The sequence below is a fragment of the Pan troglodytes genome, chromosome 2 (assembly GCF_028858775.2).
Source record: "Pan troglodytes isolate AG18354 chromosome 2, NHGRI_mPanTro3-v2.0_pri, whole genome shotgun sequence".
In the NCBI taxonomy this organism is placed as follows: Eukaryota; Metazoa; Chordata; class Mammalia; order Primates; family Hominidae; genus Pan; species Pan troglodytes.
This window is the reverse complement of record NC_086015.1, coordinates 201,063,869-201,088,713: the sequence shown is the minus strand read 5'-3', so window position 1 is coordinate 201,088,713 and position 24,845 is coordinate 201,063,869. Positions and strand designations below refer to the sequence as shown.

Sequence of the window (24,845 nt, the reverse complement as noted above, 5' to 3'; positions counted from 1 at the left end):
GTATCCTCTGCCCAGAGCCTTGTTCTGCTGTGGCTGAGCTGGTATCCTCTGCCCAGTGCCCTATTCTACTGTGGCTGAGCTGGTGTCCCCTGCCCAGAGCCTTGTTCTGCTGTGGCTGAGCTGGTGTCCTCTGCCCAGTGCCCTATTCTACTGTGGCTGAGCTGGTATCTTCTGCCGAGTGCCCTGTTCTGCTGTGGCTGAGCTGGTATCCTCTGCCCAGTGCCCTATTCTACTGTGGCTGAGCTGGTGTCCCCTGCCCAGAGCCTTGTTCTGCTGTGGCTGAGCTGGTGTCCTCTGCCCAGTGCCCTATTCTACTGTGGCTGAGCTGGTATCTTCTGCCGAGTGCCCTGTTCTGCTGTGGCTGAGCTGGTATCCTCTGCCCAGTGCCCTATTCTACTGTGGCTGAGCTGGTGTCCTCTGCCCAGAGCCTTGTTCTGCTGTGGCTGAGCTGGTGTCCTCTGCCCAGTGCCCTATTCTACTGTGGCTGAGCTGGTGTCCTCTGCCCAGTGCTCTATTCTACTGTGGCTGAGCTGGTATCCTCTGCCCAGTGCCTTGTTCTGCTGTGGCTGAGCTGGTGTCCTCTGCCCAGTGCTCTATTCTGTGGCTGAGCTGGTATCCAAGATGCAAGACAAAGTCCTCTGTACTCTTCCCTCTCCTCAAACAGAAGAAGGGGAAATCTCTTTTAGAGGCTGCACTGCCTGAGGTTGGGGGATGGGTGACACAAGCACTCCCTTAACCACCACGGCCGGTGTCTCACTAGGTCCAAGTCCCCCAAGTCCACAGGCACCAGGGACCAGGGCTTGCGTAAGGGTTGTAGAGGGTTGTAGTCCTCCTGGCCTAGACCGCCTTTCAGGTGTATTGAGGACCCCAGAGCGGCGTAGCCCGAGATGCTGAGGCTTGCTGGGACTCGGGTCCCACCGCTGGGCTGGGCGGTTCTCCTCTGGCTGGGGCTGGTCTCAGTGCTCCCTCCATGGGTGGGCGTCACCCGAGTTCAACCCGGTTTTGCTTTTTCCACTGTGACGGCAGCACTGAGTTCAATGCACATCTCAGGTGCCGCGCCCGCCCTCCCTCAGATCCTACCCGTGCCGTGTGGCTGCTGCCAGGGGGTGGAGAGTGTCGTCAGCAATTCAAAGCCGTCTTTCCTACCCTCTTCAGTGCCTCTTTCAGCAAAACGAAGTTAAAACCAGGTACTGCGATTGCTTACCTGATTTTTGGTTCTTATGAAGGTGCTTTTTGTACAGATAGTTGTCAAATTTAGTGTTTCTGGGTGGTGGGGGGAACTATCAGTGGAGGCTTCTATTTCGCCCTCTCACTCTGCACAGCCTCTGCTGCATTTTCTTTCTACTGATTTTCATTTTTCTTTTTTTCCTTTTGATATCTTATCTCTCCCTTATTTTGTGTTGTCTTGTGGCATTCTTGGGTAAACACAAGATCAATACCATGGATTTTTTAAATTTTTCTTTGAGACAGGGGTTCTCACTGTGTTGCCCAGGCTGGTCTTGAACTCCTGGGCTCAAGCAATCCTCCCACCTCAGCCTCCAAGGAGCTGGGATTCTAGGTACCTGCCGCCACAGCCAGCCTAGACTTTTACTTTGTGTTTATATATTCCACAAGTGAGATTAACCTGTAGGTGTATTTTTTGGTGCTGCTTTGTTGTATTGCTGTCAGAGTTATGCTTGGCAGCGTGAATTGGAAGCTTTCCATCTTTTTATGCTCTGAAACATAAAAACACAAAACAAACCAGACTATTATTATGATTTTATTTTTTAGCTAATGCCTTCTTCAGTGAAAACATTATCTATTCCTTGAAGCTTGATAAAATTCAATCATAAACAATTTTGTCTGGTTATATTTAATTGGAGCTATTTGGCTACCTTTTCAACTGTAAAAAAAGGATTATTGATCTTTTATCTCTTTATGAGTCTTTTTTGTAACTTACGTCTCCCTAGAAAATAATCTGTTTCATCTAAACACTGATTTCAAATTTATTAGCATAAAGGTATACTGTATTTTTTTTTACAATTTTAAAAAGTCCTTTATTTCTGTAGTAATGAAATCATTTTCATTAACTTTTTAAAAAGATGTGTCTTCTTTCCTTTTTTCTTACTGAAACTTGTTGAAGGTTTGACCATTTTATTGATCTTTACAAAAACACCATCTGATACGGTTTGGTTCTGTGTCCCCACCCAAATCTCACCTTGAATTGTAATAATCCCCACATGTCAAGGGCGAGACCAGGTGGAGATCATTGAATCATGGGTTGGTTTCCCTCATGCTGTTCTCGTGATAGTGAGTGAGTTCTCACAAGATCTGATGGTTTTATAAGGGGCTTCCTCCTTCGCTCGGCACTCGTTCTCTCTCCTGCCATGATTGTAAGTTTCCTGAGGCCTCTCCAGGCATGCTGAACTGTGAGTCAGTTAAAGCTCTTTCCTTTATAAATTACCCAGTCTCCGATATGCCTTTATCAGCAGTATGAGAACAGACTAATACACCATCTTTTGCTTTTCTTGAGCAAATCTGCTTTTTCTCTACCACACTGGTTTTTGTTTTGAGTAATTTTCTTGCACTTTCTTTGAGTTTATGTTGCTAATCTATCTAGTTTCCTAAATGTTCAATTCATTTATTTTCTACTTTTTTATTTTCTAGTAAATGCATGTAAACCAATATATTTTCTGAGTACTATTTGGCTGTAATTTACAGGATCTGATATATAATGCTTACATTGTCATTCCTTTCCAAATGATTTTTAGTTTATAATTTGTTCTTTGTAACTCAAGAATTATTTAAAAGGGTGTTTCTTAAATGTCTGGGTACTTGGAGGAGGTGAGGGAAGAGTGTAGGCTTCCTAGTCCTCACAACAGCCCCGTCACTGGAGGTTCTATTCTTACTGTCTTGCATTGTGGTCTCAGAATGTGAAGTGTAAGATTTATGCTTGGCCGGGCACAGTGGCTCATGCCTGTGATCCCAGCACTTTGGGAGGCCGAGGCGGGTGGATCACGAGGTCAGGAGATCGAGACCATCCTGGCTAACATGGTGAAAGCTCGTCTCTACTAAAAATACAAAAAAAAAAAAAAAAAAAAAAAAATTAGCCGGGCGTGGTGGCAGGTGCCTGTAGTCCCAGCTACTCGGGAGGCTGAGGCAGGAGAATGGCATGAACCCGGGAGGCGGAGCTTGCAGTGAGCAGAGATTGGGCCACTGCACTCCAGCCTGGGTGACAGAGCGAGACTCTGTCTCAAAAAAAAGGTTTATGCTTGTTGGAATTTGTCAAGCTCTTATTCGGATTTATGGTTATGGTCAGACTATATAAATATTCCATGGGTACTTGAAACAGTGTGCAATCTCTGTTACAGACAACATTTTATAAATGTCTATTAGTCTAGCTGTCAGATTTTTCATTTTGTTACTTATTTTGGCTTACCTGACCTATTAATTTCAGAGACGTGTGATAGTTTCCTAAGATGATTGTGGATCTGTTAATATCTTGTACAGAAATTATTTCTAATAATGTTTGCTTTATATATATTCTAAAATATGTTATTACAACATAAAAGTTCCATCAGCAGCTATCTTGGGCCTGAGGCAAATATAAATAAACAGACCAAAAAAAAGAATATAGCGGTTCATAATTGTAATATCTAGAATTTGTCTTTTATTAGTATAAAATATCCCTTGTCTCTCTTAATTATATTTGGCTTGATTGATTTATATTTTGCCAGATATTAATTGTCAAACCTGCTTTCCTTTTGCTCTGGTTGTTTTATCTCTTTTTGAGTCTTTTTTGTAACTTACGTCTTCCTAGAAGATAATCCATTTCATCTAAACACTGATTTCAAATTTATTAGCATAAAGCTATACTGTATAGTTTTTTTTTACAATTTTAAAAAGTCCTTTATTTCTGTAGTAATGAAATCTTTTTCATTAACTTTTTAAAAAGATGTGTCTTCTTTCCTTTTTTCTTATTGAAACTTATTAAAGGTTTGACCATTTTATTGATCTTTACAAAAACACCATCTGACATGGTTCGGTTCAGTGTCCCCACCAAATCTCACCTTGAATTGCAATAATCCCCACATGTCAAGGGCATGTAGTTCTCTAAGTAGTTCATAGCTGGATTTTTTTTGAAGGGGAAAGAAGTTTTTCTTTCAGAGGGTAGTACAGTGGGCTCAATTTTTATGTCACCCAAATCCATATGTTGAAATCCAAATTCCCAAGGTGATAGAGGGTGAAACTCTAATGAATAAGATTAGTGCCCTTAAAAAAGAGACCTCAGAGAAATCCCTTTCCCATTCCGCCAAGTGAAGTTACAGCACAGAGATGGCAGTCTAGGAAGCAGGCACTCACCAGACACGGGATTTGCCAGTGCCTTCATTTGGGACTTCCCAGCCTCCAGAACTGTGACAAATCAATTTGTTTATGAGCCGCCCAGTCTCCGGCATTCTGTTATAGCAGCTGGAATGGACTAAGACAAAAGGATTTACCCCAGCTTACTTTTATTGTGATTTTTCATTTGTTTGTAATTAATTTTTATACTTTATTTTGTTTCCTTCTTTTCTTGGATTGATAGAATTTTTATTGTTCAATTTTTTGCCAAACTCTAGTTATTTGCATGCCATTCTCATAGTTTTGTAATATCTGTATACCACCTGTTACTTATTTATTTTTTTTTTTGACGGAGATTTGCTCTTGTTGCCCAGGCTGGAGTGCAATGGCGCGATCTCGGCTCACCACAACCTCCGCCTCCTGGGTTCAAGCATTTCTCCTGCCTCAGCCTCCAGAGTAGCTGGGATTATAGGCATGTGCTGCCACGCCCAGCTAGTTTTTTGTATTTTAGTAGAGACGGGGTTTCTCCATGTTGGTCAGGCTGGTCTCAAACTCCCAACCTCAGGTGATCTGCCCGCCTTGGCCTCCCAAAGTGCTGGCATTACAGGTGTGAGCCACTGCGCCCAGCCTTTTTTTTTTTTTTTTAACTTTTCATTTTTTTTCTGACAATGCATCCCAGTTGCAGTAATTACTTATTTTTTTTTTTTTTTTTTTGAGACAGGGTCTTGTTCTGTTGCCCAGGCTGGAGTGCAATGGTGCAATCTCAGTTCACTGCAACCTCCGCATCCTGGGCTCAAGTGATCCTCTTGCCTCAGCCTCCCAAGTAGCTGGAACTACAAATGCATGCTACCGTGCCTGGCTAATTTTCCTATGTTTTGTAGCGATGGGGTTTTGCCATGTTGCCAAGGCTGATCTCAAACTCCTGGACTCAAGTAATCCACCTGATCGGCCTCCCAAAGTGCTGGCTGGGATTATAGTGTGAGCCACGGCACCCGGTCAATATTTTCTACCTAAATACTCACCAAAACAGATAAATCAATTCATTTTAAATTAAGATTTTTATATCATTACTATAAAAGGAAAAACCAGTATCACCTTCCATAAATAGAAATTAGTATAAATAGGCTGGGCATGGTGCCTCACACTTGTAATCCCAGCAATTTGGGAGGCTAAAGTGGGTGGATCGCTTGGGAGTTTGAGATCAGCCTGGGCAACATAATGAGACCCCATCACTACCAAAAAATACAAGAAAGTAGCCGGACATGGTGTTGCACACCTGTAGTCCCAGCTGCTGAGAAGGCTGAGATGGGAGGATGACTTGAGCCCTGGAGGTGGCGGTTGCAGTGAACTAAGATTGTGCCCTTGTACTCCAGGTGGCGGTTGCAGTGAACTAAGATTGTGCCCTTGTACTCCAGGTGGAGGTTGCAGTGAACTAAGATTGTGCCATTGTACTCCAAGTGGAGGCTGCAGTGAACTAAGATTGTGCCCTTGTACTCCAAGTGGAGGCTGCAGTGAACTAAGATTGTGCCCTTGTACTCCAGGTGGCGGCTGCAGTGAACTAAGATTGTGCCCTTGTACTCCAGGTGGAGGCTGCAGTGAACTAAGATTGTGCCCTTGTACTCCAGGTGGCGGTTGCAGTGAACTAAGATTGTGCCCTTGTACTCCAGGTGGAGGTTGCAGTGAACTAAGATTGTGCCATTGTACTCCAGGTGGAGGCTGCAGTGAACTAAGATTGTGCCCTTGTACTCCAGGTGGCGGTTGCAGTGAACTAAGATTGTGCCCTTGTACTCCAAGTGGAGGCTGCAGTGAACTAAGATTGTGCCCTTGTACTTCAGGTGGAGGTTGCAGTGAACTAAGATTGTGCCCTTGTACTTCAGGTGGAGGCTGCAGTGAACTAAGATTGTGCCCTTGTACTCCAGGTGGCGGTTGCAGTGAACTAAGATTGTGCCCTTGTACTCCAGGTGGAGGCTGCAGTGAAGTAAGATTGTGCCCTTGTACTCCAGGTGGAGGTTGCAGTGAACTAAGATTGTGCCCTTGTACTCCAGGTGGAGGTTGCAGTGAACTAAGATTGTGCCCTTGTACTCCAGGTGGCGGTTGCAGTGAACTAAGATTGTGCCCTTGTACTCCAAGTGGAGGCTGCAGTGAACTAAGATTGTGCCCTTGTACTCCAGGTGGCAGTTGCAGTGAACTAAGATTGTGCCCTTGTACTCCAGGTGGCGGTTGCAGTGAACTAAGATTGTGCCCTTGTACTCCAAGTGGAGGCTGCAGTGAACTAAGATTGTGCCCTTGTACTTCAGGTGGAGGTTGCAGTGAACTAAGATTGTGCCCTTGTACTCCAGGTGGAGGCTGCAGTGAACTAAGATTGTGCCCTTCTACTTCAGGTGGAGGTTGCAGTGAACTAAGATTGTGCCCTTGTACTCCAGGTGGCGGTTGCAGTGAACTAAGATTGTGCCCTTGTACTCCAGGTGGAGGCTGCAGTGAACTAAGATTGTGCCCTTGTACTCCAGGTGGCGGTTGCAGTGAACTAAGATTGTGCCCTTGTACTCCAAGTGGAGGCTGCAGTGAACTAAGATTGTGCCCTTGTACTTCAGGTGGAGGTTGCAGTGAACTAAGATTGTGCCCTTGTACTCCAGGTGGCGGCTGCAGTGAACTAAGATTGTGCCCTTGTACTTCAGGTGGAGGTTGCAGTGAACTAAGATTGTGCCCTTGTACTCCAGGTGGCGGTTGCAGTGAACTAAGATTGTGCCCTTGTACTTCAGGTGGAGGTTGCAGTGAACTAACATTGTGCCCTTGTACTCCAGGTGGAGGTTGCAGTGAACTAAGATTGTGCCCTTGTACTCCAGGTGGAGGCTGCAGTGAACTAAGATTGTGCCCTTGTACTCCAGGTGGAGGTTGCAGTGAACTAAGATTGTGCCCTTGTACTCCAGGTGGAGGCTGCAGTGAACTAAGATTGTGCCATTGTACTCCAGGTGGCGGTTGCAGTGAACTAAGATTGTGCCATTGTACTCCAGCCTGGGTGACACATCCAGACCTTATCTCAAAGTAAATAAATAAATAAAATAATGTAAATAGAATTGCAAAAAGTACCAAATGATGTTATTATCTTGTAGCCAGATCTTTTTGCCTGTCTGGAGCCTGTTCCCTCTTTGTTTTTTTTGTTTGTTTGTTTTTGTTTTTGTTTTAAGTGTTAACAAGAGGAGAAAGAGAAGATGTAAGAGATGTGACAGCACCAAACTGACATGTTGTTCTAACATAATCAGATTTTTTTTTTTTAAGAGACTGGGTTTCATTCCATTGCCCAGGCTGGAGTGCAGTGGCGTAATCATAGCTCACTGCACCCTCAAATCCTGGGCTGAAGTAATCACCCTGCCTTGGCTCTGAGTAGCTGGGACCACAGGCGCCACCACACCTGGCTAATTTAAAACATTTTTGTAGAGATGGGGTCTCACTTGTTGCTCAGGGTGGCCTCAAACTCCTGGCCTCAAGCAGTCCTCCCACCTCTGCCTTCCAAACTGCTGGGATTACAGGCACAAGCCACCCCGCTCAGTGTAATCGCAATGATTGACTATAGCCATGTTTTTAAAAAATTCTATGCTATGTGCCACCTAAGGAACTTCTCAATGTTTCACTCTTGAGGTGCATCGTCCCCGAGTCTGAAAGTTACACATTTCTGTTCTTTTAGGGGTAACCTTTAAATTTTTTGTTTCTAGAAAGTACACAAATATGGAATGCTTCACGAATCTGTGTGTCACTCTTGCGCAGGAGCCATGCTAATCATCTCTGTATTGTTCCAATTTTGGTATATATGTTACTGAAGTGAGCACAACTCTTAAAATGTTAACATATATTTTTATACTTTTAAAATTTCTCTGTCGAGAGTTAGTCAATGTTTATACCTTCTTTTGCCTTTATTAAGGCAAAGAGACTTCACTTACCTCTTCTCTCTCTCTTCATCCCATGTTGAAGTCATTCACTTTATATGTAAATATATATAGTGATAATATATATGCAGATATTATGTATATATATGCGCATTGTGGGTGGACTTCACAAGGATTATTTCAGCATCACAACAACCCTCTGAGGTTTGTACTATGACTGTAATAGTAATACCGTATTATTGGCTAGGTATAGAATTTTATATATGAGGGAACCAGAAGCTTAGAGAATTTAAGTAAACTTTCTTTCAGTGCCAGAGTTGTGCTCTTTCAACTAGACTATCCTGCCTACTTTGGGATTTTAATTCTGAATTATGATTTATGATTAAAAACTATCACATAGCTTAAATACATGTTTTACTGGTTCTCTTCCATTTCTTAATATATCTCTTTCATTTTATTTTGCTACAGAAGTACATCCTTGAATAACTCTCTCAGAAATATTGAGTATAGTCTTTCTTTCCTTTACATTTGAATGCTGGGTTGGCTATGTGTAGAATCTTTGATTCACATTCATTTGCTTTTCTTTCTTTTTCTTTTTTTTTGAGACGGAGTCTCACTCTGTCAACCAGGCTAGAGTGCTGTGGCGCAATCTTGGCTCACCGCAACCTCTGTCTCCCCGGTTCAAGAGATTCTCCTGCCTCAGCCTCCCGAGTAGCTGGGATTACAGGTGCCCGCTACCATGCCTGGCTTTTTTTTTTTTTTTTTTTTTTTGTAGTTTTAGTAGAGGCAGGGTTTCACTGTGTTAGCCAGGATGGTCTCGATCTCCTGACTCTGTGATCTGCCCACCTCGGCCTCCCAAAATGCTGGGATTCCAGACGTGAGCCACTGCGCCCGGCCCTACATTCATTTTCTTTTAGAATTTTGAATACATTGTATCCTTCTTGACTAGGATTTAGTGCTGTCAATCAAAGAGAGATCCGATGCTATTCCTTATCCTTCAGACTTTTCTACATACCTTTTGTTTCCTCTTCATTGCAACTTCCCTTATCCAGACATCTAGATTACCCTCCTCCCCCTATTTTTTTTTTTTTTTTTTGAGACGGAGTTTCGCTATTATTGCCCAGGCTGGAGTGCAATGGCGCGATCTGGGCTTACTGCAACCTCCGCCTGCTGGGTTCAAGTGATTCTCCTGCCTCAGCCTCCCTAGTAGCTGGGATTACAGGCATGCGCCACCATGCCCGGCTAATTTTGTATTTTTAGTAGAGACGGGGCTTCTCCACGTTGGTCAGACTGGTCTCGAACTCCTGACCACAGGTGATCCGCCCACCTCAGCCTCCCAAAGTGCTGGGATTACAGGCGTGAGCCACCGCGCCTGGCCCCCTATTTTAAAATTCACTAACATACAAGTAAAATGTGTAAGTACTTAGTGTATAGTTTGATGAACAGTTATGTATACACATTCATGTAACCACCACCTGGATAAAGATACAGAGAACATTTACAGCATCCCAAAGTCCCCCTCACCCCCATTCCCAATCAGAAATCCAACTCTCCACCCAGGTAAGTAACTACTGTTCTGCCTTCTCTCACTATGGAATGTTCTGCTTATTCTTGAAACTTGTATAAGTGGAATCATACAGTATACAGCGTTTTGTGTCTGCTGAATGCCATGTTTTCATGTTCTTTCCAAATAGAAACTTGAGGAGAGGCTGGAGTTCTGGATGGAGAAATATGATAAGGACACAGAAATGAAACAGAATGAACTAAATGCTCTCAAAGCCGCAAAGGCCAGTGACTTAGCACACCTTCAGGACCTGGCAAAGATGGTAAGGAAGGAATTAGGGCGCTCACTGAGGACAGAGTGAAAGGAATTAGGGTGCTCACTGAGGAGGGAGTGGAAGGAATCAGGGCGCTCACTGAGGAGGGAGTGGAAGGAATCAGGGTGCTCACTGAGGAGGGAGTGGAAGGAATCAGGGTGCTCACTGAGGAGGGAGTGGAAGGAATTAGGGCACTCACTGAGGAGGGAGTGGAAGGAATCAGGGTGCTCACTGAGGAGGGAGTGGAAGGAATCAGGGTGCTCACCGAGGAAGGAGTGGCAAATAAACCACAGTAGCTGGGTATTGCTATTTGGGGTCAAAAGCAGAGGTGCGCTTATAAACCACCAGGATTCTTTTTAGATGCTGCTGCTGCTGACGGGGACAGCTGCAGTAGCTAACTTACGTAGTGCCTACTCTGTCCAAGGTGCTACCCACACAGCCCCTTGAGACAGATACTGTGATTATTCTTAGTTTATGACCTCTGGAGAGAGTCAGTGATGATTTCTAACAAGCTTGTGATTATGGTTTCATTATGGAATAAATGCAGAACTTCCTAAATTTCTTTCAAAAGTCAGCTACTGCTGGGCATGGTGGCTAACGCCTATAATCCCAGCACTTTGGGAGGCCGAGGCGAGCAGATCACTAGAGATCAGGAGTTTGAGACCAGCCTGGGTAACATGGCAAAACCCTATCTATCTCTACTAAAAATACAAAAATTAGCCATGCATGGTGGCACGCGGCTGTAATTCCAGCTATTCAGGAGGCTGAGGCACAAGAATCACTTGAACCCAGGAGGCGGAGGTTGCAGTGAGCCAACACTGCGCCACTGCACTCCAGCCTGGGTGACAGACAGAGTGAGACTCTGTCTCAAAACAAACAAACAAACAAAAAAGACAGCTGACTATTTGTGTATGTACATTCTCCCAAAGTTTAAAAAACAATCCATATTATTTTGAGATCATTGATCACACATTAATTCATATTTCATTTTTTATAAAAGAATTTAAATTTGAATTATTAAAACTGAAAAAGTTTTGGGAACAATTATAAAGTTAATATGTGAATATTTACCATCTAGGAATCTATTACATTTTTTTCTTTGGTTTATCTTTAGATTGAGCATGTTTTATTTTGAAATTTTATATTAAAAGTGCAGGGCTGGCTGGGCTACAGCTTAGCCAAGAGAGTACTATAACAAATGATGAATGTCTATCTTTGCAGATAAGAGAGTATGAACAGGTCATCATTGAAGATCGTATAGAAAAGGAGAGGAGCAAGAAGAAGGTAGAACAGGATCTCTTGGAATTAAAGAGCGTTATAAAGGTAAAGAACCATAATCAGTATCTCGCCACAGCTGGCTTAACACTGAGGAACACAAAAGCATTTCCAATTCATTATCAAACACATCTCAGTATATCAAGGAACTGCAGATCTGAGAAGAAGCATGGACTTTTGTTATTATTAGAATTTGCCAACAGTCCATGGTGCAGGGAGACAGTTAACATAGAAAAGGACGTGCCCCCAGCTCTTCATCTGGGGAAAAAGAGGTGGTTAGCAGCGGAAGCAAAACCTAGGCCAAGAGACGAAATATAAGATTACTATGTCTAACCAAAACCAGCTCTTGACAGAATGATTCTTTTTAATATCCTCCTACTTCTTAAAATCCTGCTTATACATCAGCCCAGACTATCTGCTGGGTTCTGATACAAGCTGCTTAAGTGGGAAGGATAAGCAGCAAGTTAGAAAAAAATAGAGATATTTTAGTTTTATGTGAACTTGTGTGTCTCAGTGATGATGAAACTGGCAGGTCACAGATCACGTGAAATACTCGCAAGCAAAAACTGAAAGCTGGACGGCACCTGTCTGGAGCTGGCCCTTCTCTCTGAAGGTCGAGGCCCTAGTGGGTACACTGTAGTTTGGGTTGTATATTAGGGTGATCTAAAATAGTTAAGTTTTATACCACATTCTGGACCAGGTATCCAGACCCAAAGTTGGGCTTCCCCTAAGGAGTCAGATGTGTAAGTAGCAAGTATTTATCAAGTTTCAATGGTGTTTCCCCATAAAACTTGTCAGTATTCCTGAATTTACAACAAACATGTTAAGAACGAGCTGAAGAGCACGTTTGCTTTCTTTTCACTAGTGGATTTGCTTCCAGTCTTTAGGGTTTAGTCTGACTTTAAAGCAGTAGAGACCGTATTGAGAACAACTGTTATCTAAAAACCAAGATATTCAAGAAAGCTAACTAAATCTTTTTTAAAAGTACTAGGACAACTGATCTTTTAAGCAATCACTAAATATATGAAATGCACAAGCAAGCCTATAAAAGTCATCTAGACTTATCTGTGCTTTTTTTTTTTTTTTTGAGACAGCATCTCACTTTGTCACTCAGGCTGGAGTGCAGTGGCGCAATCTCTGCTCACTGCAACCTCTGCTTCCCGGGCTCAAGAGATCCTCCCGCCTCAGCCTCCCAAACAGCTGGGACTATAGGCACAAGCCACCAGGCCTGACTAATTTTTTTTCTTTTTTGTATTTTTGTAGAGACAGGGTCTTGCCATGTTGCCCAGGCTGGTCTCAAACCCTTGAGCTCAAAGTGATCTGCCCACCTCAGCCTCCCAAAGTGCTGGGACTACAGGCATGAGCCACCGCACCTGGCATTATCTGTGCATTTTTGGCCGAGTGCTTTTGCCCTTGGCCCAGGTAACTAACATTCTTTTTGGTTCAAATAGCTGTTAAGTATGGGGAACCTGGACTTTCTTCAAGGAAAGCAGTATAAGGAAGTCAGATTTCTAAGGGTGAAGAAAAAATAGGCCAAATCAGATTCCTTTTCTTTATTTTTACTTGAGAACTTCACTCTTGAGTCCATGGCTTAAGCTCCGGGTCCTGCAGGACAGGAGAGCATCGCTGAAGTGATTACGTGCCTGGCTACTTCCATGTCCTGGAGAGAGACTGTTTGTCAGACAGAAGTTACTTTATTCAACAGTCCCTTTATGTGGAAAGAATGCAGCTTGTCAGGCATAGCATACGTCATACTCACTCCCCTTTTCTCTTCCAGCTCCAGGCCTGGTGGCGAGGCACTATGATACGGAGAGAAATTGGTGGTTTCAAGATGCCTAAAGACAAAGTTGATAGCAAGGATTCAAAAGGCAAAGGTAAAGGCAAGGATAAGAGGAGAGGCAAGAAGAAGTGACCAAGTTCTCTTCTGTGTTTTCTGCTGGTATTCTGGAGGTGGGAAGGACTTGGAGAGAGTTAAGAAACACCTGGTACCTCAAAGATGACTCATCTACAGGTTGTTTCCTATTGAGACTTTCCCAGGGAAGCCTGATTTCACTTTGCCTGTTAATTTCACTCTGCCTGTTAATTTCACTCGGGCTGTTAATTTCACTCTGCCTGTTAATTTCACTCGGGCTAATTTCACTCCGCCTGATAATTTCACTTGGCCTGTTAATTTCACTCTGCCTGTTAGGTGGGTTTTCAAACCCTGATTTAGGATTACACCATTGACTTAGGGCTTCCTCATACCTTGCTGGGAAGAAGTTTCTAGTAGTCCTGTGAAGATTCATTCTTCTTGCTCTTTCTCAGCAGAACAAAGGAGTTCACTGGCTTAGCTACAGTGACGCATTGAAACTTGAGTAATTCCTGTAATGTCAGATTTTGATTTTACCCAACTTGTCTGTAGTGAAAAAACTCTTATGAGCAAAAGTATTCAGTAGGAATTACAATATGATGTTATTAGCTGTCCAGCATAATATATACACAGCAAAGTTTTAATAAATGTTGGTTCCTGCCTGCCTTTTAGATTTATCGTCACTTTGGTGTTTTTATTCAGGTGAAAATGGCATGGAATACATATCCAGTTGTAAGCTGCTTCAGCAACTTTTCTAGGAAACAGGGATACAAATTATAAATACAAGCTAGAAATAGGATGTTAGGATATACAACTTTACAAACTATAAAGATGGGGACACAGGTTCTCTGGAAGGCTAGTTTGGAGATATTTTTGACAAGTCAAACACTAGAGCCACCAATCCCCACTTTATGGAGTGTTAAGATGAAAAGAAATCAGGTGTGTGAAAATATCTAACTTGTGCCTGGCAAATAGGAAAGCTGTCACTCTCCCTCGTCTCCTAGAAAAAAAATGCACCCACCAGATCATGCTTGCCTTGATGAGTCAAAACAATGCCTTGGGATGCTAAAGGTTTCCAAGAGCAAAGTTGTCCTAATGTGTCACATACATTTCATGAATTAAGCCTTCTATCTAACTCCAAATAAAGCTCAGTCTTGATATCTGTACTTCCTTAAAAAATGAATTTGATCTCAAAAGTTTGTCCCGAAGCCCCCATTTCCACTGACATTCCCTCTGGAAATGAGATGCTCTTTCCTTGATTCACCTTTGCCAAGGGAACCACACCTCAGGTATGAACACGCTCCAATCAGCTTTTATTACACGCCACTGAAGTGTTGGCTTTTATTTGAATGTCAATGTGTAAAGTGGCGTACAGGCAATTTAAAATAACATACATGATACTGACATATTTATACTTAGAACTTATGCAATATATTTACAGACAAAAATACAGGACAATGTTTTACAAAATCTTTCACTAATTACATGTTTACAACATTTTCAGAAATAAAACGAAATTTGCTGTAAACCATCTCAACTGCACTGTGTATATAGAAAGGCTTCTAAATATCCATGTTTTCATTTCTATAACCATTTAAGCGCTTAGTTTTTACGAATTCATCAAACTCATTAGCATAGTCACACATCATTAGTCACTGCTGAGCTGTAGAAAGTAAGAGAAATCGCAAACTCCTTGATTAGCTGTATTTTAAAAAGCTCTTCAGAAAAGTGATCTACTACTATGCTCTGTGTTCTAGCAGAATACAAAGGCCCCTCTTTCCATGGGTCGTTTCCAGACCTGGCTATTACAAGAGAACACTGGAGTGCTAAACACAGATTATGAGTCTGAAATACTGGGAAACTGCTGACAGAAAATCTCTGTAGGTGGCTCTCAACCCGACACTGTCAGTGATGGGAAGGGCTCTGCTGGGGGGGCTCTCAGCTGCAAACACTGTCAGTGATGGGAAGGGCTCTGTTAGGGGGGCTCTCAGCCCCAGACACTGTCAGTGATGGGAAGGGCTCTGCTGGGAGGCTCTCAGCCCCCAACACTGTCAGTGATGGGAAGGGTTCTGCTGGGGGGCTCTCAGCCACTGACACTGTTCAGTGATGGGAGGGCTCTGCTGGGGGGCTCTCAGCCCCAGACACTGTCAGTGATGGGAAGGGCTCTGCTGGGGGGTTCTCAACCCGACACTGTCAGTGATGGGAAGGGCTCTGCTACGGGGGCTCTCAGCCCCGGACACTGTCAGTGATGGGAAGGGCTCTGCTGGGGGGGGGCTCTCAGCCGCCAACACTGTTCAGTGATGGGAAGGGCTCTGCTGAGGGAGCTCTCAGCTGCCGACACACTGTCAGTGATGGGAAGGGCTCTGCTGGGGGGCTCTCAGCCGCCAACACTGTCAGTGATGGGAAGGGCTCTGCTGGGGGGGCTCTCAGCTGCCAACACTGTCAGTGATGGGCTCTGCTGGGGGGGCTCTCAGCCGCCAACACTGTCAGTGATGGGCTCTGCTGGGGGGCTCTCAGCCCCCGACACTGTCAGTGATGGGAAGGGCTCTGCTGGGGGGCTCTCAGCCCCCGACACTGTCAGTGATAGGAAGGGCTCTGCTGGGGGGGGGCTCTCAGCCGCCAACACTGTTCAGTGATGGGAAGGGCTCTGCTGAGGGAGCTCTCAGCTGCCGACACACTGTCAGTGATGGGAAGGGCTCTGCTGGGGGGCTCTCAGCCCCAGACACTGTCAGTGATGGGAAGGGCTCTGCTACGGGGGCTCTCAGCCCCGGACACTGTCAGTGATGGGAAGGGCTCTGCTGTGGGGGGGGGGGCTCTCAGCCGCCAACACTGTTCAGTGATGGGAAGGGCTCTGCTGAGGGAGCTCTCAGCTGCCGACACACTGTCAGTGATGGGAAGGGCTCTGCTGGGGGGCTCTCAGCCGCCAACACTGTCAGTGATGGGCTCTGCTGGGGGGGCTCTCAGCCGCCAACACTGTCAGTGATGGGCTCTGCTGGGGGGGCTCTCAGCCGCCAACACTGTCAGTGATGGGCTCTGCTGGGGGGCTCTCAGCCCCCGACACTGTCAGTGATGGGAAGGGCTCTGCTGGGGGGCTCTCAGCCCCCGACACTGTCAGTGATAGGAAGGGCTCTGCTGGGGGGGCTCTCAACCCCCGACACTGTCAGTGATGGGAAGGGCTCTGCTGGGGGGCTCTCAACCCCCGACACTGTCAGTGATGGGAAGGGTTCTGCTGGGGGACTCTCAACCCCCGACACTGTCAGTGATGGGAAGGGCTCTGCTGGGGGACTCTCAACCCCCGACACTGTCAGTGATGGGAAGGGCTCTGCTGAGGGGCTCTCAACCCCTGACACTGTCAGTGATGGGAAGGGCTCTGCTGGGGGGCTCTCAACCCCCAACACTGTCAGTGATGGGAAGGGCTCTGCTTCAGGTCAGGGGAGCTGTGACAAGGTCATCTTCATCTTACACTGGAGTCAAGCAAAGCTAAATGTTAAACCGAATTGTGCTTTCCAATTTAAAAAAAAAAAAGGTACATACAAAATACTGAATACAAAAATTCTCCCAACAAAAGCATCATGATTTGATTTTGCATCTTGACATAAAAAAGAAATTCATACCTTCATACCTCTGCAGAGGGTTTGAAAAAAGAGAAAAAAATTCAAAGTATTTGATATTTTTCCTGCAATTATCAGCCAAAACTGCACATGGTTTTTCCTAACAATTCAAATACAAATCTGATTTAGTTTGATAAAAATACATTAATAAGGTTTCATAATATGTGCAAAATTTGAAATAAGTTGAAAATTCCATTTATCCCTATGGGAAAATTAGTTGCAAATGTTGCAAGTATTGCATTATGTAATGTCTTCTAGAATTATTCCTTGCATAGTATATTTTTGGTTTGGTGGGGTTTTTTTTTTTTTTTTTTTTGAGACAGAGTCTTGCTCTGTTGCCCAGGCTGGAGTGCAGTGGCACAATCTCAGCCCACTGCAACCTTCGGCTTCCAGGTTGAAGCGATTCTTGTGCCTCAGCCACCCAAGTAGCTGGGATTACAGGTGCCCACCACCACGCCCAGCTAATTTTTGTATTTTTAGTAGAGACAAGGTTTCACCATGTTGGCCAGGCTGGCTTGCGTATGTTAAAAACAATCCTGTCCTTTGCTGAATTTCATTTCTGGTGGCATATAATTTGGAGACTGTACTGAGGCTTAATGTTGACAAACACAGTTTAAAAATGCACATGGCTAAATTCTAAACAAGTTATATAAGGGTATATAAGAGTTGGTGGGTCTGTTGGGAACTGTAAATATAATGGGGTCTTACATAAAGACATTTTACTTTTGTTCTATAAGATTGGGCATTGAAGTTAGATGTTGTAAGTTATACAATTTATTTTTAGAGATGGGGTCTCACTGTTGCCCAGGCTGGAGTGCAGTGGTGCAGCCATGGCTCACTGTAGCCTCAACCTCCCAGGCTCAAGTGATCCTCCCACCCCAGCCTCCTGAGTAGCTGGGAGTACAGGCAGGTGCCACCACACCTGGTTTTTGTTTTTTTTTTTTTTTAATTTTTGGGAGACAGGGTCTTGCTATGTTGCCCAGGCTGCTCTCAAACTCCTGGGCTCAAGTGATCCTCTTGCCTCGGCCTCCCAAAGTGCTGGGATTATAGGCATGAGCCACCATGCCCAGCCTGTTATACAATTTTAAACCTGGTCAAGTGGTAATGTTCTGATGAATTTGTTTCTCTGCAAGAACAAGGAAGAAAACATTACTTTGACCAGGTATTCAACATGATTTGATCCAAAGCTACTTTTAGATGCTACATTTACCTGATAAAAAGAGGGATAACATTATGCCCAAATGGATGCATTGTAAAGAAAATCCAGAACAGTTAACAACTACAGAAACAAAAGAGATATCTTCCGCTTACTTTATTTACTTGTTTTACAAAGGCAGTGAACACCAAAGGATATCACCAACAACTAAAAGGAGTTCAAAATGCAGGGGAAGGAAAACTAGCTGAAACTTGAGTAAAGGCTCCTGTGCGGTGTGAGCCCTTGGGCCCTTTTCCTCCACCCATCATTGAGTATATAAAGGCGCTTGTGGTGGAGCGAGATGGGGCGCATTTTCTTTTTTTGAGATGGAATTTCACTTTTGTTGCCCAGGCTGGGGTGCAATGGCACGATCTTGGCTCACCACAACCTCCGCCTCCTGGGTTCAAGCAATTCTCCTGCCTCAGCCTCCTGAGTAGCTGGGATTACAGGCATGCACCACCACGCCCAGCTAATTTTGTATTTTTAGTAGAGACGGGGTTTCTCCATGTTGGTCAGGCTGGTCTCAAACTCCCAACTTCAGGTGATCTGCCCGCCTCAGCCTCCCAAAGTGCTGAGATTACAGGTGTGAGCCACCACACCCAGCTAGGAAGATGCTGTAAGTGCTTTAATTCAGCCACAGAAACTGGCAGTTACCTGAAAGAAATACAAGAAACTAGGCTTTTCCGAGCTAGAAGTGTATGTGCTGTAACTGCAATGTGTCTGCAGGCCCAGATGTCTGAGGAGCAGCAGGAGGGCGGGGAGGGAAGCTCAGTGAGACCAAGTGCGCTATCAGCTTCAGAATTTGGAAACTCTGTATAGAGAGAGGGCTTGTTGTTGATAATGTCTAGATAATGGGATTTGGAACCTGTGTATAGAGGGCTTGCTGTTTATTATAATGTCCAGATAACAGGATGACATAGAACTATCTTCTATGATGGTATGACTGCAGTTGAAGGGAGGCCTAGAATACTGACCTTAAATACAACTGTATCTGTTTCACTGTTTTACTATGCAAAATCTGGGCCAGGCCCGATGGCTCACTCCAGTAATCCCAGCACTTTGGGAGGCTGAGGCGGGAGGATCAGTTGAGCCCAGGAGTTTCAGACCAGCCTGGGCAATACGGCAAGACCCCAACTCTTAAAAAAAATAAGACTATGCAAAACCTAGGCCTTCTATATTATTTTTGTTTTGCCTTTGACAGAACAGTCCAACTCCTCATAATATAGCTTTTGATTTTAAATGTGGGTGAAAAATGCAGGGGGCCATTACCCTCCCCCGCAAACATACAAATATCTAGCTTTGAACAGTGGTTCCACTACATGAAAAACACGTGCAATGGGCCGGGCGCAGTGGCTCACGCCTGTAATCCCAGCACCCTCAGAGGCCGGGCACAGTGGCTCACGCCTGTAATCCCAGCACTCTCGGAGGCCGGGCGCGGGGGCTCACGCCTGTCATCCCAGCACTCTGGGAGGCCAGGCACAGTGGCTCACGCCTGTAATCCCAGCATTTTGGGAGGCCGAGGCAGGTGGATCACTTGAAGTCAGGAGTTTGAGACCAGCCTGGCCAACATGACAAAATCCCATCTCTACTAAAAATACAAGAAAATTAGCCAGGCGTGGTGGCGGGCGCCTGTTGTCCCAGCTACTCGGGAGGCTGAGGCAGGAGAATCGCTTGAGCCCGGGAGGCGGAGGTTGCAGTGAGCTGAGATTATGCCACTGCACTCCAGCCTGGGCGACTGAGCAGAACTCCTTCTCCAACAAAAACAAAAACATGTGCAATGGTTGTTGAAAATGCAGATTCCTAGGCCTTACCCCAGATCTACTGAATGTGAATCTGTATTTTAACAAATACTCCAGGAGAGTCTAATGAACAACCAAGTTTAGAAACCAGCAGACCAGTTGTCTTGAGACCAGGTAAAAACAATGGCACAGCATGCTTGTGCCTAACACAGAAGATGTGCTTTCTGGCACGTGAAACACGCCTGCTCTCCAGGAAAACACAGCCAAGTTAGGTGCTGGGTTTTCAGTAGGAGAAGTTTCATCTGAGAAAACCAATGGTGTCTTCGTAAAAAAATCCAATGGAAATGGAAATAACCTCCCCTAAAATGGAGAAATGAAGCAAAATATTCCTGTTAGGAATCATGGGAACGGTCCCTTCTGAGAACACATAAGAGCTTTGTTTAAGCAGACAGCTGGCAGCAGCAATCACGGTGTCCTGTTCCTTGTTTTGGCCAGGCCAGTGCCCACAGTCCTGGGGATCCTCAAACAGCAGATAACTGGTGCTGCTGTTGCTTGGGTGGGGCAAGTTCCAGGAGAGCCTGGACCGTCACTGCAACCTGGCTCAAACCTTTCTCTTCTAAAATGTGGAGAGGCAAACATAATTGCTCCTGAAAGGGACAACGTAACATGAAAACAAACAAAAAAGAAAATCGGATGAATATCATAGAACTGAAAGGAAAAAATAAGCACTTCTCCCCTTCACAATCATCAACTTAGATATGAAAATTAGTACCTGGGAAACTGACCTCAGTGTAAATATGAGTTAGAGAGATGGTGTCTGACACTCACTGTCACTTTATTAATACAACTAAAAGTACATACAGATCATTTTCAAAATTGGAAAATTGACAAGTAGCATATATCTATACATACAACAGAGGGAAAACAATACCGCAGGGTGAAAGCAACATCCTTTATCCCTGATGAATAAAAGGTCAATACAGGTCTATAAAATAGGCAGGTGAAAAATAGAAAAACAATTCCACGCTACCAGATGGCTCAAGAGTAAAAGATACTACACTTGAGGGTAAGTTCCCTACCACAAGAATGAAAGATAGTTTGAAAACATAACTCAGCCTGCATGAGTTCTACGCTATCTGCATTATAATCCTGACTGTGAAAACCAGGGTTTCCAGACCAGATAGGGCAAGAAACTCAGTGTATCCTGAGCTCTTGAGAAACTTCCCCCTAATTTGAATAATTCATGGAAGGGCCTGTCTGAATTAAAAACCTGAATTACAGAATTAAAAACAGTATTTGAAAATGTAAAGGATTTAATATCCTGGTATTTAACAGCCTGAATTATTCCAGGGAACTACTATGTAAGCTTAGGCAGGAACATGTTGATTACCAACATGTGAGAAGTGTTGACACTGTTTGCTTGAGGAAGTTAAACGCTTCCTTAATGTGTGCATCGTTAATTTGTTAGGTTAACCCTTTCTTGTGAGAGAAAAAGGCAAATCTCAAGAACAGCATTTATCACTAGCTTTCTGTTAAGATTAAATATTCCAAAAGAAAAGAGATTGCTCTTACAAAGAACAGAATATAGAATTCTGGTGCCACTAAAAAAAGATTATATATGTTTGTTAAAACAACTAGTTGGGTTTTTTTTTTTTTTTTTTGCTTTTCATTGAGACGATATTACTAGGAAATTTTATAAAACCAGTTACAATAAAATATATAACAAGTATTTTTGAGGCAGTTATTGGTACTTGTGCTTTTTATTTAATACTTATTTTGATAAAATGAGGTAACTGTAATCTTTTGATCTAAAAAAACTAGCAACTTTGTAGAAATACTTTGAGTGCAACTGCAAGTCTAGATAAATGATATTTAAAATGAACCTGCCCAGTGTTTTGCTGTCGGAAGAGACGTGCTTTCTCCAAGGCTGATTCCCTGATCTCTTCCTCTCAGCAGCGCCCTAGGACCTGCGCAGCCGGTGTTCACACTCAGAAGCCTGTGCTTTCTGGAGCGCCCTCACCTCCCAGCTGGACTAGAAGGAGTGCTGTGTGTTTTCAAGAGAATGTACAATTACAACCCCTAAACCACATGAGAGCCTGTGTGTGTTTTTTAACAGGTGTTTCAACTCTGAGACATCTTAAAAATATAACCCAATTCAACCCAATTCCCCAAAGTCTGAAAGGCACCTACTGACACAGAAAACTGAAGTTTTCATCAACACAGTGTTGAGTGTTTCAGCATTAATAGTGAACAGTCTTTTGACCTGTGAAAATAGCTGTCCCATTTCATATGGAAGAAAACCAAACCAGTGAGCCCCTCAGGCTGAATTCTACACCCGGATGTTATGCTCCTCCCTCAGGCTGAATTCTACAACCGGATATTATGCTCCTCACAATCTCTCTTCACACTTGAGTTCATCCTTTATCCCAATTTTGTTAACAGAGTTCAGAAGGTTCCTGAATATTCAGAAACACCACTTATCAAACTAGAATCTAACCGCAATTATAGTTTCCAGCATTAACGTCTAGCAGCTAAGTGCTACGCATTCTGAAAGAGCTAGACAATATTCACTGCCTTGAGCACAGAACAGGGACTGCTGCCCTAATACTTCTCCTGCTACTGTTTTACTATTAAGAAGGTTTGAATATGTTAGAAATCACATAAATTCCAATTTTAAACAGAATGCTGGGAGTGAACCTCAGTCACACATAACAAACACAATCTGGAAGGTGCCCACCCTGAGAGGCCAGCTCCAGCCCATCTGCTCGTGTGCAGCACATACAGCGTATAGACTGGGCTCAGAAGAGCAGTCTAGGGAATCTGGGTGATCTTCAAACTGAACATTCTGACCAAACTAAAATTATTAAAATTATGGCCAATACCTTTGAAACGTCCAGACCGCAAATGCTTAGATGGACCTGTGCCTACCGACAAAGGGGGGATTCAGGATCTCAGGACACAGTTCAAAGCAGAAATCTAAGTGACCGGGTGCGGCCAAAACCAGAAAAGGCACGACGGTTCTCCTCACGAGCAGCTGCTGCAAAGGTTCAGTCACTCCACAATTTCAACACTTGTGCTGAGGCACGGAAAAACGGCCAGAGGGGAGTTGTATTGTGTGACTTGGAAATAAAGCTCTACATGTCATATTCGAAGTACAAGTTCAGAATTGTATTAGTAAAAATGTTTCCGCATTTATGGTAAGAGAAACAAGGCCACAGGCCAGGAGAATGGACGGATGACCAGGAGAAAAAATGCTGGTCTTTTACTCTTTGTTAGCAATCATAAATGTTTACTAATGTGAGGGGGTGCTCATCTGCAAATATAAAGAAAGGATTTACCTCCTTTATGGGTTAGCTCTTTGAGGGCCAGCAGGGAGAAAAAGCACTTATGTAAATAATTCTGCATGAGAAACAAACCTCCTTTACCAAGCACAGGAATGAGGCAGAAAGTCACCGGAGTGCAATCTTTCAGCGAGCGGGGAAGAGCCAGTAATAAAGCACACAGAGAGTTAACATCACAGTACAGTAAAATGCCACAAAACCCAGAAGCTGCAGAGAGAGACAGACAAAACTGGATTCTTCTGAGTGTGCCCCAAGAGAAAGGAGCGTTTCAACAGTTCTTTTAACGCTGAGGTTTAGCTGAAGGATGTCGGAAGGGGAACAAAGATTGTCCTGTCCAAAGTGTAAGCAGGAAAGGAAAACAGAAAAACAAAGTCAGTGGATCAGAAATGCAGATTTGAGTATAGAATTCATATGATCATCTCAGTCATATTCACATATACACATCCTGTAACATTTTTACATTGAGGAACAAAAATAAAACGCTGAAAACCCAAACTACAAAGAATCTTCTCCATGCTGAGCCTGATCTTACTACTAAATAGCAGAATAAAATTCGTTTGTTGGTGACTGGTCTGAACATTAAGAATACAATACACAGGCCGGGCGCGGTGGCTCACGCCTGTAATCCCAGCACTTTGGGAGGTCGAGGTGGGCGGATCACGAGGTCAGGAGATCGAGACCATCCTGGCCAACATGGTGAAACCCTGTCTCTACTAAAAATACAAAAAAATTAGCCGGGCATGGTAGCGGGCACCTGTAGTCCCAGCTACTCGGGAGGCTGAGGCAGGAGAATGGTGTGAACCCGGGAGGCAGAGCTTGCAGTGAGCCCAGATCGCGCCACCGCACTCCAGCCTGGGGGACAGAGAGAGACTCCGTCTCAAAAAAAAAAAAAAAAAAATACAATACACAGAAGTGGATGTTGGTTTAGGGTCGTGTGAGGCCTGAAAATAGTGAGGTGTGTGTGAAGCAACCTCTTTCCTGACTCATTCTCTATTTAAAAAAAAAAAAAAAATGTAGGTCAGAAAGCAAGGACGAAAACTGCAGAGGCTGAGGAGACGGACGTTTTTGGAGAAAGCCATGTACATCAAAAAGGTTCAAAGACTAAGGAAAGCCTCATGATCCGGGGGTAATTTACTACCCAGAAGCCAAATACATTCAATGACTTGGCATTCCTCTAAAAATCAGGGGGTGTCTGTTTTATTTTTTTATTTTTTATTTTTTTTTGAGACGGAGTCTCGCTGATCTCCGCTCACTGCAAGCTCCGCCTCCCGGGTTCACGCCATTCTCCTGCCTCAGCCTCCCGAGTAGCTGCGACTACAGGTGCCCGCCACCACGCCCAGCTAACTTTTTGTATTTTTAGTAGAGACGGGGTTTCACCGTGTTAGCCAGGATGGTCTCGATCTCCTGACCTCGTGATCTGCCCGCCTCGGCCTCCCAGAGTGCTGGGGTTACAGGCCTGAGCCACCGCGCCTGGCCAGGGGGGGTCTGTTTTAACCAAGTCCAGCTCGAGAATGTGTTCAAAATGAACGCAGAGCTGTTAAGGGCCTCAGAGATCGTCCAAACCCTCCATTTTACAGATTGCAAAATTCATTAAATAAATACAAACAAGCATGGACTTGACAACAGGGAGACAGACATCCTTTAACACATAACATAACGACTCTGGGACAAAAGATACTGGACTCAGATACAAGTTTTTAATCACCCATTACAGTTTTTTTGAATGTAGCATATTGAATAGAAGCATAAAAATAAAGCAAATACCCACATGCCCAATGTCATCAGAGGTTTTTAATAACTGCCTTGTTCTTCAGTAT

The 24,845-nt window shown here is 44.1% G+C and overlaps 2 protein-coding genes and 1 non-coding gene across 64 annotated transcripts in view; 1 reads left to right on the top strand and 2 right to left on the bottom strand.

The window, feature by feature from the left end:
• Window positions 1–21,776, top strand: part of IQCG (IQ motif containing G) — an 85,045-nt gene extending 63,269 nt beyond the window's left edge. For 18 of the 38 annotated variants that reach the window (XM_063806548.1, XM_063806546.1, XM_063806549.1 and 15 more), the window contains 3 exons: window positions 9,896–10,027; window positions 11,240–11,341; window positions 13,071–13,813. In XM_063806548.1, the coding sequence (XP_063662618.1) occupies window positions 9,896–10,027; window positions 11,240–11,341; window positions 13,071–13,205 (369 nt within the window). In that variant the 3' untranslated portion in view covers window positions 13,206–13,813. Of the gene's footprint in view, window positions 1–9,895; window positions 10,028–11,239; window positions 11,342–12,556; window positions 12,716–13,070; window positions 13,814–21,640 lie in introns of those variants that run through there. The other 20 variants (XM_063806552.1, XM_063806551.1, XM_063806547.1 and 17 more) reach the window with 4 other exon arrangements.
• LOC112208729 (U6 spliceosomal RNA) lies at window positions 8,038–8,144 on the bottom strand. Its single transcript, XR_002943306.1, has one exon. It is a non-coding gene; the product is annotated as a U6 spliceosomal RNA (small nuclear RNA).
• Window positions 18,051–24,845, bottom strand: part of LRCH3 (leucine rich repeats and calponin homology domain containing 3) — a 104,045-nt gene continuing 97,250 nt past the window's right edge. For 5 of the 25 annotated variants that reach the window (XM_054682513.2, XM_054682516.2, XM_054682515.2 and 2 more), the window contains one exon: window positions 18,051–20,334. In XM_054682513.2, the coding sequence (XP_054538488.1) occupies window positions 20,209–20,334 (126 nt within the window). In that variant the 3' untranslated portion in view covers window positions 18,051–20,208. Of the gene's footprint in view, window positions 20,335–20,503; window positions 23,359–24,845 lie in introns of those variants that run through there. The other 20 variants (XM_009447146.5, XM_009447144.5, XM_009447150.5 and 17 more) reach the window with 6 other exon arrangements.